This window comes from Narcine bancroftii, chromosome 9 (genome assembly GCF_036971445.1).
Source record: "Narcine bancroftii isolate sNarBan1 chromosome 9, sNarBan1.hap1, whole genome shotgun sequence".
Lineage (NCBI taxonomy): Eukaryota > Metazoa > Chordata > Chondrichthyes > Torpediniformes > Narcinidae > Narcine > Narcine bancroftii.
Genome location: NC_091477.1, coordinates 885,707 through 903,336, shown reverse-complemented (window position 1 = coordinate 903,336; position 17,630 = coordinate 885,707). Strand labels below are relative to the sequence as shown.

At 49.0% G+C, this 17,630-nt stretch overlaps 1 protein-coding gene across 1 annotated transcript in view; it reads left to right on the top strand.

Moving 5' to 3' along the window:
* Positions 1 to 17,630, top strand: part of LOC138742954 (tyrosine-protein kinase ITK/TSK-like) — a 43,263-nt gene that overhangs the window by 23,201 nt on the left and 2,432 nt on the right. Inside the window, exons 6-16 of the mRNA XM_069897827.1 lie at positions 844 to 1,007; positions 3,897 to 3,962; positions 4,621 to 4,675; positions 5,815 to 5,894; positions 6,985 to 7,118; positions 7,819 to 7,893; positions 10,442 to 10,531; positions 11,841 to 12,012; positions 13,297 to 13,513; positions 15,560 to 15,624; positions 17,524 to 17,626. Coding sequence (XP_069753928.1) covers positions 844 to 1,007; positions 3,897 to 3,962; positions 4,621 to 4,675; positions 5,815 to 5,894; positions 6,985 to 7,118; positions 7,819 to 7,893; positions 10,442 to 10,531; positions 11,841 to 12,012; positions 13,297 to 13,513; positions 15,560 to 15,624; positions 17,524 to 17,626 — 1,221 coding nt within the window. The remainder of the gene's footprint in view (positions 1 to 843; positions 1,008 to 3,896; positions 3,963 to 4,620; positions 4,676 to 5,814; positions 5,895 to 6,984; positions 7,119 to 7,818; positions 7,894 to 10,441; positions 10,532 to 11,840; positions 12,013 to 13,296; positions 13,514 to 15,559; positions 15,625 to 17,523; positions 17,627 to 17,630) is intronic.

Below are 17,630 nucleotides of genomic sequence, written 5' to 3'. Positions count from 1 at the left end.
TCATAAACCACTTGAGACCCATAAATAGATCAATGGAATGAAGGCCATCACCCTTGACCTCGAGAGATAGCCATGACATTGACAATTCCCCGAATCTTGAGGCTACATCCCCTAGTTCTAGTCTCAGCTGTGAGTGGAAGCAAAATTAAAAACACAAAATGCTGGAGAAACTCAACAGGTCAAACAGTATTTAGCAAAGATAAAGATCCAGAAACAACGTTTCGGGCTGGAACCCTTCCCCAAGGGATAAGCAAGATGTCAGCAGGTGCCTGAATTGGCTGTCTACCCAATCTACCTTGGGGAAGGGCTCCAGCCCAAAATGTTGGTTCTGGATCTTTATCTTTGCTAAATAAAGTTCACTCTTTGACCTGCTGAGTTTCTCCAGCGTCATGTTTTTACTTCAACCTCATGGTGTCTGCAGACTTTACTGTTTTACTCCTGCCAATGGAAACAACCTCCCTGCTTCTAAATGGCACAGTTAACGTAGCAGTTAACACCATGCTGTTACAATGCCAGCGATCAGGATTGGGGTTTGAATCTCACGCTGTCTGAAAGGAGTTTGTACGTTCTCCCCGTGTCTGCATGGGTTTTCCCCGGGGCCTCCAGTTTCCTCCCACCTTCAAAACGTAGGTTAATTGGGTGGCATGGGCTCATGGGCAGGAAGGGCCTGTACCATGGTGTGTGTCTAAATTTAAATTTAATCTATTCCTTTCACAGTTTTAAATATCTGATTAAGCCCTCCCCCCATCCTTCCAAACTCCTTCCCAATTATTCTGCGCCCCCCCCCCCAACTGCCTGCCACCCCTCTCTATTCAAGTCTGATGCTTTAACCTTTGCCCCCAGAGGAAGCCTTTGCCCCCGGAGCCCCCTGATCTGGAAGCTGATGTGGTGGCACTCTACGACTTCCACAGCCAGAATACACAGGACCTGTCACTGGTGAAGAATGAAGAATATACCATCATAAACAAAACTAATGCAAACTGGTGGCAGGCACGTGACAAAAATGGGTAAGTCCACCCACTGGTTGACCCTGGATATTTGGCCCCTCTGCTCTGTGGCAGCCATCCCTCCTCCACACTCCATCTCTTCCTTCCCCTGAACCCCATCCCAGCTGTTTACCTCTCACCAGCCATTAGAGGATTCCACCTCCCTGTTCCCACCCACAAGGCACAAGTTCCCCTCTCCACCTTTTGCAGCGACCGCTCCCTCCGTGACTTCCTTGTCCACTCCTCCCTCCCCATCAATCATCCCCTTGGGATCTGCCCCTGTGACCGCAAGCCCCAAACGGTCCTTCCAAGTAAAGCAACATTTCACTTGTGAATCTGCAGGGTCACCTACTGCATCTGGTGTTCCCACTGTGGTCTCCTCTACTTCAGAAACTCTGGATGTAGACTGGGAGATTGCTTCACTGAGCACCTCAGCTCTGTCGCAGTAGTGTGGATCTCCCAGTGGCTGCCCATTTCAATTCCCCGTCCCATTCCCTCACTGATATGTCTATCCATGGTCTCGTGCAGCCAGAATGAGACCACCTGTAAATTGGAGGAACACCACCTCATCTTCTGATTGGGCCCCTCCAACCAGACGGCATCAATATCAACTTCTCTGACTCTTGTTAAACCCCTCCCTTACCACTTCTTCCACCATCACCTTCCCCCAGCTCCTCTGTCCCTTTTCACCTCTCCCCCTTCTCATATCCAATGAACCCCTTGTGTTGGTCTGGATTCCTCCCCTGGCTGCATTGTCTATGTTCTGAGAGTTCCTTCTCGGGCTTATTCTGTGAGGAAGGGCTCAGACCTGAAACGTCGGTGATAGATCTTTGTCTATGGATGCTGTGAGTGTGGCTGATTTCACCCAGCCTTTTGGTGTTTTTACTACAATCACAGCGTTTGCAGACTTTCGTATTTCACTCCCAATGGATTTGTTGGTGACGATGGATGTTCTTGGCCACTGATGGAGGTCCTCGGCCTCTCCAGACTTCCTCCAGCTGTGAAATTTGTATCCTGTCCACAGGAAACTGGTCCCTTTACCTAGGCATCTCTCCACCTCTCTGCCCAGGAGTGTGGGTCCAAGTCTGTTCAATCTCCCCACATTGACATAGCCCCTCAGGGGAGTTTAAAGGTGCAGAACCTCCCCTGCCTGCACAATGGCCCTACATGGGTGTTGAAACAGGCTCCATTTCCTCTGGCAGCTTGTTCCAGAAACCACCACCCTCTGTGAAAAATAAGCCCCTCAGGTCCTCTAGAAATTTTTTCTATAAATCTATCCCCCATTTATACTCCCCAACCCTGGGGAAAAGACCATGACCATCCACCTATCCATGCCACCCACCATGTCTGCTGGTCCACAACATCTCCTCCAACCTGTCTAGCAGACAGATCAGGGAAGGCTCCCCACAGTATGAAGTCTGACTATGCCAGGAGTGCGATCCAGTGGGGTGTGAGAAGGTGGTCAGTGGTCACTGGGTCTGGGGGAGAGACACGGGGTCTGGGGGAGAGACACGGGGTCTGGGGGAGAGACACGGGGTCTGGGGGAGAGACACGGGGTCTGGGGGAGAGACACGGGGTCTGGGGGAGAGACACGGGGTCTGGGGGAGAGACACGGGGTCTGGGGGAGAGACACGGGGTCCTGGGGGAGAGACACGGGGTCCAGGGGGAGAGACACGGGGTCCTGGGGGGGGGGGACACGGGGTCCTGGGGGGGAGAGACACGGGGTCCTGGGGGGGGGAGACACGGGGTCCTGGGGGGGGGGGAGACACGGGGTCCTGGGGGGGGGGAGACACGGGGTCCTGGGGGGGGGGAGACACGGGGTCCTGGGGGGGGGGACACGGGGTCCTGGGGGGGGGGACACGGGGTCCTGGGGGGGGGACACGGGGTCCTGGGGGGGGGACACGGGGTCCTGGGGGGGGAGACACGGGGTCCTGGGGGGGGGGGAGACACGGGGTCTTGGGGGGGGGAGAGCTGCTCTCTGTGTGGTGGAACGGCAGTCAAGCAGAGGTCCCTTCATCCATTGTCTATCCAGCCTTTCTACCTATCCACACTGGTCCCATGTCGGGCCTGTATCCTGTTGTGGACCACCAGAGGTGGTGGATTGTCATGGTCTTTTCCCTAGGGTTGGGGAGTATAAATGCAGAGGGCACAGCATTGGGGGATAGATTCATAGGAAATTTTTTTTAGGGGACCTGAGGGGCATATTTTTCACAGAGGGTGGTGGGTTTCTGAAAACTGCCAGAGGAAGTGGAGCTGGTGCAGGGAAGCAACATCCCCACAGTTCCCCTCTATCTCCTTGTTGAACCCATCCAAACCTTGTCGGTTCCTTCTGAGAAAACCGGATTCTAGGAGCTGAGAGATTGAGGAGGTTGGAAGGAACTGACAAGGTCTCTCAGCTTCCAGAAGATTTTGGGCTTAACGGGGTTGACCTGAAGCTAAATCCCCTTGAATCTGCAGTTTGTAGTTGAGATTTAATCCACTTTGAGCAGTAGGGTCTCCTCAGGAAACGTCCATTCAAAGGCCATCAAGTTGTTGTCCTGAGCTGGTCTCTGCCTGTCATCTGCCCACATCTCTCTCAACCTTCTCTGTCCATGGACCCATCCAAATGGCTTTAAACTGTAATAGTCCCATTTCCTCTGGCAGCTCATTGCACACACCCACCTGAGGTTCCTCTCTCACCTGAATTCCATGCCCATTGGTTTCAGCCAACCCTATCCTGGGGAAGGTTTCTGACCATTCACCTTATTTATGCACCCCATGAGTGACAAGGACCCCCTCAGCCTCTGACATGCAATGAGAAAAGCCTCTCCTTGTAACTCAAGCCCCCCCATAGGGAGGGAGGAGGGGGTGAGTAAGGGGGGAGGGGTGAGGGCCCACTCCCAGTGCTGACCTTTTTTGTTCCCTTGGCAGGCGGGTGGGATACATCCCCAGCAGCTACGTGGTGGAGAAGTGTGCGGACAACCTGCAGGCCTACGAGTAAGGTCCCCACTTACCCCTGGTCCATTATCCCTGTTGCGGGTTGAAGGGCCACACAGACCACCCCCCCCCCCCAACTCCATAATGTTGCTTAGACTGGGCAACATTAAACATCACAGCTAGCCCCCACCCAGACCGCTCTGTGGGGAAGGGGCGGGGGGAGGGGAATGGGTCCTGGGCTCCCCCCCCCAATCAGGCAAGGGAGAATGTTCTGGCGAGGGGTGGGAGGGCTGTGTGTCACAGACCTCAGAACTGTGACAACTTGATGGGGCAGCTGGGGTCCGAAAGTGGGTGGGGGTCTTTGGACGTTCAGGGCCTTGCTGAAGGGCAGGGTATCTGCAAAGGGCAGAATGCCCTCCCTGCTCTGGAGAGCTTGAAAAGGGAAAGCTTCTGGGTTATGGGGAGGAGGGTGGGGAGGGTGTGGGGTTGGATGTGGGGGTGAGGGGGTAGTGGAAGAGTGAGGGGTTGAGAAGGTGTGGGGGTGCAAGGGTTGTGGGGGTGCAAGGGTTGTGGTGGTGCGAGGGTAGTGGGAGAGTGAGGGGGTCTGGGGTGGGGATAGGGTGTGGGGAGGAGGGGTGCAGGGGTGGTGGGTGAGAGGGGGTGCGGGGGAGACAGTCACTCACACTGACATTGCCACCATGTCTTGCCCACCCCACAGATGGTACAACAAGAATATCACCCGCAGCAAGGCTGAACAATTGCTCCAGAGGGAGGTGAGAGGGACAGGGTGGGGAGATTTTCCCCAGCACACCCCCACCCTGGGGAAACACGCTCCCACCCTGGGGAAACACGCTCCAGCACATCCCCACCCCGGCAAAAATTTCCCCACACACCCCCATCCCCCGGGGATGAGGGGCTGGGTTGTAGCCCCCAGGACCTGCTCCCAAGCCCACTGTGTATGAGAGGGAGTTTATCACTGTTTTACGGTGGGGACAATTGGAGACCCCTACACACGCGGACAGTCATTAAAGCAGTGTTCCTTTCTGGAGGACGATTGTTCCAATATCCACAGCAAGGATGTTGCCTTCCCCACCAGAGACCCCAGATCGATATTAGTTGCTGTCTGGATGGAGGACAGAGGCTGCTTTCTTGAGGCACCACCTCTTGTAAACATCCTCGATGGTGTAAAGTCTGGTGGCTGTGATGGCACTGGCCAAGTTCACAACCCTCTATAGCCTGTTCGTTGGCTTCTCCATACCTGACGGTGATGCAGCCAGACAGAATGGACCCCACAGTCCACCTGTAGAAAGTTGCAGGAGTTTTTGGTGACAAACCAAATCTCCTCCAACTCTTCATGAAGTATTGCTGTTGACGAGCCTTTGTGTTAGTGCGGCACGGTTGGCATAGCGGTTACCGCAACCCCTTTACAGCGCCAGCAATCAGAACGGGGGTTCGAATCCTGCACTGAGTTTGTCATTCTGAGTGCGCTTCCTCCAGAGGCTATGGTTTCCTCCTATCTTTCAAAACGGTGTAGGTTAATTGGGTGTAAAGTGGATGGCACAGACTCGTGGGCCAAAATGGCCTGTTACTGTGCTGTATGTCAAAATTTAAAAATTAATTTCATCAACATGATGCCCCCAAGATAGGTTTTCAGAGGTGTTGACACCCAAGAGAATATTCCCATTTTATCAGGAGGGGCTGCTTCTGCATGGTTGGTGACTGCTCTATGTGGAGTAGATCACGCCTCATTCAGCTACACTCCCCTGCCAGATCACTGTCTGAAGCAATGCTTTTCTCCACAGTACATCTCACTGGTATTCATACTGAGCTGTGTCGCTGTGGAGTTGGGGAGGGGCTGCCTTGACTGTACAAGACTGAGTCTGTATTCATTCTGACAATGACTCTGTTCCAGGACAAACAAGGTGGGTTCATGGTGAGGGACTCGCGGCAGGCTGGAACATACACCGTCTCGGTCTTCACCAAAGCCAGCAGGTGAGGGATGTGCTTCTGTCTCTCAGCAGGGACTGCTCCATCACCTCCGTCTTTCCTGGGGGCAGGGACTGCTCCATCACCTCCATCTTTCCTGGGGGCAGGGACTGCTCCATCACCTCCACCTTTCCTGGGGGCAGGGAGACAACGGCCTTTATCTAGGGAGAGAGAGGTCCCCAGGGACGCTAACTATCAAGCTCTGGATGGGATCAGGGTGTGGGGTGTCAGCCCGGGCAGAGTGTGGACCCAATTAGCACTGATCACAGAGGGAACAGGTCATGCAGAATATCAACCCCACCAACATGAAAATCGAACCAATGCAGGTGGTGGAAATCCAAACCAAATCGTGGATGAGCGAGAAACACTCAACAGGTTGGGTAGCCACGATGGGAAGAGAAGCAATCAGGACTGACAAGGCATCAGCACTTCCACCGAACCAGGGCGGCAACCCTTGTGAATCACTCTGCACCCTCTCCAATTTAATGACATCCTCCCCATATCTGCGTGACCAAAGCTGTGCACAATACTCCGGGTGGTGTCTTTCAGAATCCCCTCCAGTAACATTCCCACCACTGGCATTCAGCTCTCTGGCCTGGCAGCCCTTGCTTTTTCAGGGGAAACTCAGCAGATCACCTGGCATTCATGGGTGGGCAAAGGGAACCAATGTTTCGGGCCTGACCCTTAGTCAGGGATCTGGGCAAACAGGCAGTGCCTGAATAAAAAGATGGGGAGGAGGGAAGAAGGGGCTGGGGGAGGAGAGGAGGGAGGAAGAGGCAGGGGTAGGAGAGGGAGGAAGGGGCAGAGGGAGGAGGGGAGGGAGAGGAGAGAGGAAGGGGCAGGGGAGTGAGAGGAGGGAAAAAGGGGCAGGGGAGGGAGAAGAGGGAGGAAGGCGCAGGGGAGGGAGAAGAGGGAAGAAGGGGCAGGGGAGGGAGAACAGGGAGGAAGGCGCAGGGGAGGAGAGGAGAGAAAAAGGTGCAAGGGAGGGGAGGAGAGGAGGGGCGGGGAGGAGAGGAGGGAGGAAGGGGCAGGGGTAGGAGAGGAGGGAGGAAGGGGGAGGAAGTCTCTGGTCTGAGTCTTTCTTTATCCCCCACAGTGAATGCAGTGCTGGGGTGAAACATTACCACATCAAGGAGATTGCAGACCCTCACAAACGCTTCTACCTGGCGGAGAAGCACGTCTTTGATTCCATCCCGGAGCTGATCACCTACCATCAACATAACGCAGCAGGTACAGCAGCACTGGCCTGGTACCTGCCTGGGGAACCATAGAGCTTGGTCTGCCGCACACCTCACCACAGGCTTGTGGACACAAGTCTGCCTTCCGTGTTTTGTCCTTGCCTACCACGGACATCCCCCACGCCCTGACCCCCCTCCACCACCCCCAGTCATTGCCCACGCCCCCTGGACATTCACCACTCCAAGATGTCCCTGACCCCTAGACCCCTCGCCCCCACCACCTCTGGACATCCACTGCCCCCGACCCCTCCCCTACCCCCTTACATCGACCGCACCTGACCCCACCTCCACCCCTGGTCTGTCTCCAGCTGTCCGCAGCCTCGAGTGAGATCTTTGACCGCTGTTGCCCACAGCCTGTGTGGGTTCCTTGGCTTGAGCCACCAACAGCCTGCCACCTGTTTTTCCTTCAACCTCAGAGCCCCTCGCTGGTCCACCATCGTGGGCACTGTCATGTGGGTTGTCTCCTCTGCTTCTCCTTCTCAGATGGGGAGGTGGTCTCCACGTTTTCTGATGCTCCGCTTCCCCAAAGTCTGCAACCCCTCGTGGCTGCTGCCAAACATAGGCACTGCCATCGTGGGCCCAGACCTCGTGGTCGCAGGTTAATCTGTGCTGGAGTTATTCCTCCTTAGTGAACCTTGTCCATTAAATGTTGCTGCTGGGGATTTGCTCAATCAGACCCTTGTTTGTTGCAGGTCTGGTCACACGGTTGAGGTATCCTGTGTCTTCCTGGAGAGAAACAGCCCCCACGACGGCAGGGTTTAGTTATGGTAAATGTTTTTTTTTTAAACTTCATTTAATATTTTCCAAACAAAAACTTTTACAAAATCCATAATATAAAAATTAGAACTTCAACTATCCCACCCCTTCCCCCCCCCCAACAGACCCCACAAGGGAAGCATTAAAGAAAATATTTATCACAGTTTAAGATATTACTAAATTCATACATTTCAAATAAGGCGACCACATCTTAACAAAAAAATCATATGTATCATGCAGATTTTGTTATTTTTTTCCATATAAATACAGAACCTCAATTCATTATTGCCAACAATTTACATTTACCTCAACTTCGTCTTTCCAAGTCACAACACATTTATGCACCTACTGTCAATGCTAAATGCAGAAATACTGTCTGAAACTTATCTAACCCCAAGTCTGTAAATGGAACAATATAACCCAACAAAAATTTTTTGGGATCTAATAAAAATTGAATTTTAAACAAATTTTGAAGAAATTCCCTAATTTTATACCAAAATATTGAACTTTATCACAAAGCCAAACAGAATGTAAGCAAGTTCCAACACATGATCCACATCTAAAACACAACCCTGAATTACTACATCCATATTTTCTCAATTTCTCAGGGGTTAAATATAACTGATGCAAAAAATTATAATTAATCATTACTGTATCTTACATTAAACAATTTATTCAGAGCTTCAAACACATCATTTCCCAGTCGGCCTGATCGATATCACAAGTTAAATCATTTTCCCATTTAATCCTGGATTTATCTAAATTTATTTTATCCAGAGTATCTTGTAACAACGCATACATCTCTGAAATAAAACCCTTATCCGAAAAATGAGAAATCATAAACTCAAATTTCGTTAACGTGGGAATTTTCATTTCTCTTCCAAAATTTTCTTTCACTAATGCTCTAATTTGATAATAAACAAACAAAGAATTCTCTGAAACTCCAAATTTCTCTCTAAGTTGGTTAAATGATAAAAATTTACCCTCTTCAAAACAATCCTGCAACAACTTTATTCCTTTAATCTGCCAATTTCTTAAAAATCCATTATTCCATGTAAAAGGAATTAATTTATTTTGATATATTGGAGCCTGAACCAATATTTTACCTTTTGAGCCTATTAATAAGTTCCTTTTAGTCCAAATCCCTAATAAGTGTTTCAAAACTGGTACATTATATCTTTGTAATAAAACAGAATTCTATTTAAATACAAATTGATGTGGACAAGGTTCCAGTATACCAGTCAATTCTACCTTGGCCCAACTAAGGGGACAAGAAACATCTAACATACGATTAATAATCAATGACCAATTTTTATCATTTTATCAGAAATTATATGCTTCTGAGGGAGTTCGAGAAGATGGTTCTATTGAATCTTTTTTGTTAGAATTAAATTTGCCAATATTAGGGGAAGATGATGTGAGGAAATTAGATTATCCTTTTACAGATTTAGAAATAAAGGATGTTATTCAACAAATGCCTAATGGGAAATCTCCAGGAGATGATGGGTTCACTGTTGAATTTTATAAAGCTTTTTATGATTATCTGTCCTCTTTATTTATGGATGTTCTTCATCAGGTAACTGATGAACCAGATTTGTGTTTAAATGCAATAAACAACAGTTATACAAAAAAAAGATAGCTTCATGTCGGCCAATTTCTTTATTGAATGTGGATTATAAAATAATAGCAAAATTATTGGCCAATAGACTTGCTAAGTATTTACCACAATTGGTACATGTTGATCAGGCTGGTTTTATAAAAAATAGGTATGCTTCTGATAATATTTTTAGAGTGATTTCACTGATCAACGCTTCATGACAGCAACCTGACTTACCAATGGTAGTTGCATTAGATACTGAAAAAGCTTTTGATAGGGTTGAATTGAATTTTTTATTTAAAGTGTTAGAGAAATATGTTTGGACCCTTTTTTTATTGGTTGGGTGAAGGCATTATATAATAATCTTGTAGCTAGGGTGGCAACAAATGGTCAAACCTCTTCTTTCTTTAAATTATCGTGTTCAACTCGTCAAGGTTGTCCTCTGTTGCCAGCTCTATTTGTGTTGGTCATTGAACCATTAGCTCAGGCTATTAGTCAGAATGCAAATATTAGAGGTATAAAGTTAGCAGATGAGGAATATAAGATTAATTTATTTGCAGATGATGTTTTGATATATTTAACTAAACTGGAATGATCTTTAATTTACTTGCAAGAATGTTTAGAACAATATGGTAAATTATCAGGATATAAAGTGAATTGGGATAAAAGTGAAATATTACCAATTTCTGAAGGAAATTATGACCAGTGCAGACAAATTGCTAAACTTCATTGGACTGATAAAATTAAGTATTTAGGGATAATGAATGATGTAAATATTCAATCAATGTATAATTTAAATTACGTACCGTTAATGAGAAAGATCAAAGCTGATTTGATTAAATGGAAGGATTTACCTTTGTCATTAATAGATCGAGTAAATTGTATTAAGATGAATATCTTTCCACGAATCCAATATCTTTTTCAATCGATTCCTTGTTTTCTTTCAAAATCTTTCTTTCAAGACTTCAATGAAGTAGTCCGAAAATTTCTATGGAAGGGAAAACTAGCAAGAGTAGCGATGCATAAATTGACTTGGAAGTACACTTTGGGAGGTTTGCAATTACCCCATTTTCAAAATTATTATAAGGTGGTTATGGTAAATATGTGTGGAGTTACCTGCCACACATCAGTAGCTTATCAGATCATGAGAGAGAAGGTACTTGGGAAGCTAAATGGTCTAGAGGTAGAGAAGTCTCCCGGACCAGATGGATTGCACCTTCAGGATCTGAAGGGGGTCACTGTCGAGACTGGAGGCATTGGTGATGATCTTCCAGGAATCAGTGTATTCTGACGTGGTTCTGGAGGATTGCAAATGTCACTCGCTGTTTAAGAAGGGAGGGAGGCAGAAGAAAGGAAATTATAAACCCATTAGCCTGATGTCGGTGTTGGGAAGCTGTTGGAGTCAATGGTCAAGGATGAGTTTACGGAATACCGGGAGGTGCATGACAAGATCGGCCCGAGTCAGCGGTTTCCTTCAACAAAAATCGTGTCTGACAAACTGACTGCAATATTTTTGGAGATTCCAGGTAGAAGAGCTAGGGGATGTGAAGAATGATTGTCAGTTCTTGGACTGTACTCGTTGCAGTACTGAAGGATGAGGGGGGTGTCAAAGAAACATTTCAGAAGCTGAATGGCCTGGACAGAGTAGATGAGGCAATGTTGTTCCCCATGATCGGGGGAGTCGAGGACAAGAGGGCAGAACTTCAGGATTGAAGGACGTCCATTTAAAACAGAAAAGTGGAGAAATTTCTTTAGCCAGAAAGTCATGGGTCTGTGGAACTTGTAGCCATAGGTGGCTGTGGAAGGGAGGTCGCTGGGTGTCCTTAAGGCAGAGATTGACAGGTATTTGATGAGTCAGGGCATCAAAGGTTACGGGGAGAAGTCCAGGGAGTGGGGCTGAGTGGGTGGATGGTTCCGCTCATGATCAGGTGGGTGAAGCAGATTTGATGGGCCAAACGGCCTGCTTCTATTCCTATGTATATCTTGTGATGACCTTCTAAGTGAAACCCGAAAGTTTGCAGGTACTGTAATTGTAGTAAAACACAGAGATGCTGGAGGAATTCGGCCGGTATCGCAGCGACCATAGGAGATGAAGATACATCACTGACCTTTTGGGCCTGAGCCCCTTGGACTTACCTCTTTACTTCCTATAGACACTGCAAGACCAGCAAGCTGACCCAGGAGGGAGGTTAAGGAGCACAGAGGTTGGAAGGGGGTTCCAGGCCAGTGTGCAGTGAGTGGGACTCAATGGAGGATAGATATTGGAAGGATGGGACTGGGAGGACAGGGGTGTCTGCTCCAGGAGGAGATTTTGTGGGTCATTACAAAAATGTGAAGTGTACGATGTGTGGTGTGTTCTAGGGGCTTGGGAGATTTCAGCAACGGCATTGACCTTCATGGAGGAGGTGGGCTGTGGGCAGTTTGGAGTGGTGCACATGGGTTACTGGAAGAATGGGTACAAAGTAGCCATCAAGATGATCCGGGAAGGAGCCATGTCAGAGGAGGACTTCATTGAGGAAGCTCAGGTCATGATGTGAGTTCCACCCACTCCCCACCCTCTCCTCATTCACCAGGGCTCAGGGTTATGGGGTGGGAAGGCCATGGAGTTCAGTTGAGGACACTATTAGATCCATTCTGGAGGCAGTTCTCAACAGCTGCAGCAGAGGAGCACTGGTATCTGGCCACATCGGGCCACTGGCTCTGCCACGTGGCCACTGGCTGCAGGCCCCGCCACCCGCCCGCGGGCCCCGCCACCCGCCCGCGGGCCCCGCCACCCGCCCACGGGCTGCAGGCATCCATCCACTGGCCCTGGCACCCGTCCACTTGCCTGCAGGCACTGACATAAGAATATAAGAAATAGGAGCAGGAGTTGGCCATTTGGCCCTTCGAGCCTGCTCCTCCATTCAATGAGATCAAGGCTGATCTGATGATCCGCTCATCTCCACCAACCTCCCTTTTCCTCTTATCCCTTAATTCCCCTACCATGTAAAAAAATCTATCCAACCTTGCGTTAAATATATTTACTGAGGTTGCCCTCTACTGCTTCAATGGGCAGTGAATTCCACAGAGTCACCACCTTCTGGAAAAGCCATTTCCCCTTATCTCCATCGTAAATCTACTCCCCTGGATCTTGAGGTTATGTCGCCTATTTCTGATCTCCCCCACCCATGGGAACAACTTACCGACCTCGATCTTAAAATTTTATGCTTTTCTATAAGATCCCCTCTCATTCTTCTAAATTCCAGCGAGTACAATCCCAGATGACTCATAGGCTAAACCCTTCTTCCCCGGATCAATGAGTGAACCCCTCTGCACTGCTCCAAAGCCAGTCCGTCCTTCCTCGAGTAAGGAGACCAGGACTGCATGCAGTGCTCCAGGTGCGACCTCACCAGTCCCCTGTACAGTTGCAGCAGAATCTCCCTGTTCTTAAATTCAAGCCTTCCAGCAATGACGCCCAACGTCCCATTGGCCTACTCGATAACCTGCTGCACCTGCAAAACCAATTTCTTGTGATCAATGCATCACAGACACTGACATCTGGCCACGGGCTCTGACACCTGGCCACATCTGGCCATTGGCCACAGCTTTCTGGAGCAGTTTTTTGACTGCCCTTCCCTTCTCCCCCTCTGCTACCTGCACTTCCTCTATCCTCCTCCACCAGTTCAGATATAGAACCCTCCCACCTACAGCACCAATACAGCAGGCTGTCTGGACAGCAGTATTTGTGATACACCAGGTCTGTGATTCCAGACCGTTTTGCTGGCTGTAGAACTGTAGAGCATTGTAGAACTGATATTGCTTTTCCCTTTGATGCCAGGAAGCTTTCTCATGAGAAGCTGGTGCAGTTGTACGGCATCTGCACCCAGGGGAGCCCCATCTACCTCGTCTTTGAGTACATGGAGCACGGCTGCTTGTCAGAGTACCTCAGGAACCATCGGGGATCTTTCAGCCATCCAGTGTTGCTGGGGATGTGCCAGGACGTGTGTGAGGGCATGGAATATCTTGAGTCCAACAACTTCATCCACAGGGACCTGGTAAAAGCTCTCATCTATTTCAACCTCCATCTGGAAGGTTCGGCTAGGGAAGGTCTGAGCTGCTTCTCGTGGGATTCAGCTTCGTGAGCCTGTATCAAAGTGTGTCAGTTATGAGGAGAGAGTGGAGAGGCTGAAAAGGGAGCAAGCCAGCAAAGGCATACATAGGGTCGATAGAATCCCCTTCCCCTGGTGTTGGGGGGGATTCTAAGAGGGCACAGTCTCAGGTGAGAGGGAGAAGATTGAGAGGGGTTCGGAAGGGATTGGAGTCTGGAACACACTCCCAAAGAAGTGGTTTACACAGAGATTCATAAAACCATAGAATACTACAGAACAGAAACAGGCCTTTCAGCCCATCAAATCCCCCTAGTCCCACTGGTGTGCATCCAGACCCCAGCTCTCTATACACTTACCTATCCAATCTACTCCAATGTCAAAATCAACCCACGACCACCACCTCAGCTGACAGCTCATTCCTCACTCTCACCACCTGAAATATTTCTCCCTTAACCCATGTCCTCTAGTTCTTGTCTCACCCAACCTCACTGGGAAAAGTCTGCCTGAAATTACTCTATCTACACCCTTCATAATTTTAAATACCTCAATCAAATCTCTCCTCTTTCTCCAACACTCCAGGGAATAAAGTCCTAACCTGTTTAACCTTTCCTGTAACTCGGTGCCTGAAGACCGGGCCACATTCCAGTAAATCCTCTCTGCCCTCTTTCTATCTTATTGATATCTTTTCTGTTGTTAGATGACCAAATCTGCACACAATGCTCCAAATGTGGACTCACCAATGTCTTGTTTCTTGCAGCTTGCATCAGCTGTCCACCTCCTCCTCTTTAACCAGGGCCTCAAAACCTTTCATAAACCAAGGTTCCTTATACCTCTTAGCCTTGTCTTTAATCCTGATCTGTTGAAGGTCTCCCACTTACCAAGCACCAATCTGTCCCAATCCACACTTCGAGATCCTTTCTGATCTCATCAGGTTAGAATCTTAACCCAAGACCCAGACCTATCCTTCTCCATAATTAATTTGAAGGTAATGGCATTATGGTCACTGGACCCAAAATGTTCCCCCCACACATACATCTGTCACCTGTCCTGTCTCGTTCCCTAATAGGAGATCCAGTATTTCACTCTCTCGTTGTTGGTACCTCTACATCAGTGGCTCCCAACCTTTTTCTTCCAACTCATATACCACTTTAAGTATTCCCTATGCCATAGGTGCTCTGTGATTAGTAAGGGATTGCTTAAGGTGGGATGTGGGTGGAAAGAAATAAATTTGAAAACCACTGTTTTAATCGTGCTTAATTGACTCGTTATGTGCACGGTTTCAGATCTCCAAAGGAAATGGGCCAATGACAATTTTTCTCAAGCAAAATATTTTGGTAACAATTGGGTTCAGAGCAGTGATTCTCAACCTTCCCTTCCCACTCACATCCCACCTTACGCAATCCCTTACTAATCACAGAGCACCAATGACATAGAGAATATTTAAAGTGGTATGTGAGTTGGAAGAAAAAGGTTGGGAACCACTGCTCTATATATTGATTAGAAAACATTTGACAAACTCTAAGCCATCCAGGTGTTTTATAGTATGGAGTCCCAATCAATATGTGGAAAGTTAAAATCTCCAATTATCACAACCTTGTGTTTCCTGCAGCTGTCTACTATGTCTTTACAGATTTGCTCTGCCAATTCTCATTGATGATTGAGCAGTCTATAATACAACACCAAGAGTGTGGTCATACCTTTCCCATTCCTCAGCTCCACCCATATGGCCTTAGTAGATGAGCCCTCTGGTCTGTCCTGCTGAGCACAGCTGTGATATTTTCCCTGACAAGTAATGCCACTCCTTGCCCTATCGACCCTCAACCATTTTTATTTTGGGGGAGTGTGGGTGCGGGAGCTGGGGACGGGATTGCAGCGGGGGACCATGGTGGGGGAGCACGGCGGGGACCGCGGATTGTGGCGGGGGGACCATGGTGAGGAGCGTGGTGGGGAGCACGGTGTGCGAGCAGTAACCTCTGTCTACTCTTTCTCCAGGCAGCAAGGAACTGTTTGATTGGAGACTCGCTCATAATTAAAGTGTCTGATTTTGGAATGACAAGGTAATGGAACATTCATGGTAATTATCCTGTGGCTAAGTTTCACTGGGGTAAAATCGTTGAAGTAACGTTCCACAGAGCAGGCAGCATCTGTGGAGAGAGAACCAGAATGAACCTCCCCAGCCACTGGTCCTCAGCAGACAATACCCAGGGTAGTGGAGGGTTGCAGCATGAAAACAGGCCCATCGGCCCAGTGAGTCCTTGCTGACCATCCACACACTTAACCCCCCCCCCCCCCCATCCCATTAACCCCCTGAGCTGTGGCAAGAAACTGAGCCCACAGGAGAAAAACCATGTGGGCAAGGGGAGAACATGCAAGCTCCACATAGGCAGCACTGAGAGTAGGGATCAAACGTGGGTCTGTAGACCAGCCATTCCCAACCATTTTGGCTTATGGCCCTCTCCTTCACTACCCCCCTCCCCCAACTAGGACTCTAATGTTTTAATGTTTATGGCCCCCTTCCCTGTGAGTAAATAGGTTTTGGTTTCATCGTACTTGCTGTTCCCTGCCTGGTTGTACTTCTACCGACTAAATAAATATGACAAATGGTCGGAGACACAGTTCACGTAGTGGTCAGCGTAATATGTTACAGCGCCAGTGACCGGGACTGGGTTCCAATTCCGCGCTGTCTGTAAGGAGTTTGTATGTTCCCTGTGTCTGCATGGGTTTTTCCCGGGGGCTCCGGATTCCTCCCACCCTTCAAAAACGTACGGGGGTGGGGGGGTTGGTTAATTGGGTGTAAATTGGACATCACAAGTTTGTGGGCCGAAAGGGCCTGTACCGTGTTGTATGTCTAAATTTAAATTTAAATATTTATGTTGCGTGAGGTGAAAAGAAAACAAGACTTTTTATTTAAATGTACCCTGAGTGAAACACAAAAATTTGTAGATGCTGTGATTGTAATAAAAGCACTGAGATGGTGGGTGAACTGAGCTGCTCTTTCAGCGCCCAGAGGAGACAAAGATATATCGCTGATGTTTCGGGCCTGACCCTTCAAGGATAAGTGGAATGATCAAAAAACAGAAACTCTAGAATATAGTTACTAGATATTTACGAATGGGGGCTACTCATGACCTGTGTTTCCTACCCGTGTATTGGGCCCCTGCAGCCCCTTACAAATTGCCCGGTCTAACGGCTACCTGTTAATTTAAGGGCATTCCCGCCCCTTCAGTGATGCCGTGAGTGACGTGTCACGCACTTACCATGTTGCCGGGGGCCCTGCAGGGAATCCTCTGTGTTGGCCTCCAAATGGTAAGTGGCCAGGGTGGCCATGGAATTGGAGTGGGGGGTGGTGCTGTTGGGGCCGGGATGAGCTCAGAGTCGGAACACTTGCAGCTGGGGGAATTAACACTGTCGGGCCGGCGGGAGCAGAGTTGGGGCAGGAGCAAAAGCCATCCTTCTTACCCATCGTTGGATCCAGCAACGTGGGGGAATTATGGATAAGGAAGATGGCCATTGCACACAAGTGCTGACGATCGATCATTTACAAATTGACCAGCATCAATTGGCCTGTGCACGCTAGAAAACCTGCCAAATTGGCAGGTTAAACTCATTACAATCTCTAGTGAACCCCTAGTGTTGGCCAGGGAAGGGATCCAGAACAACTACAAGGGCTAATTGTTAAAGGGAGTGGGGAGAACTGATCATGACTGTGTGAAAGAAAGGAGACAGGGAAGGGAGAGTCAGAGGCTGGGGGAGGGTGAAGTGGGGGGGGGGAAAGAAGTTGGGGGGGGGGGTTTAATGAAAGCCAGAGAAGTCAATATTAATGCCATCCAGTTGGAAGGTGCCCAGTCAGGGTCTGTACACCCCCCACCCCGTGACATCCCTGGGCAGTCACACCATGCCGATCATGGGACGGACAAGGAGATTCAGTGCCTGATCCCCTCTCTCTCTGGGTGAAGGTTTGTCCTGGATGATCAGTACACCAGCTCCTCAGGATCCAAGTTTCCTGTCAAGTGGTCGGCTCCTGAGGTTTTCCGCTACTCAAAGTTCAGCAGCAAGTCTGATA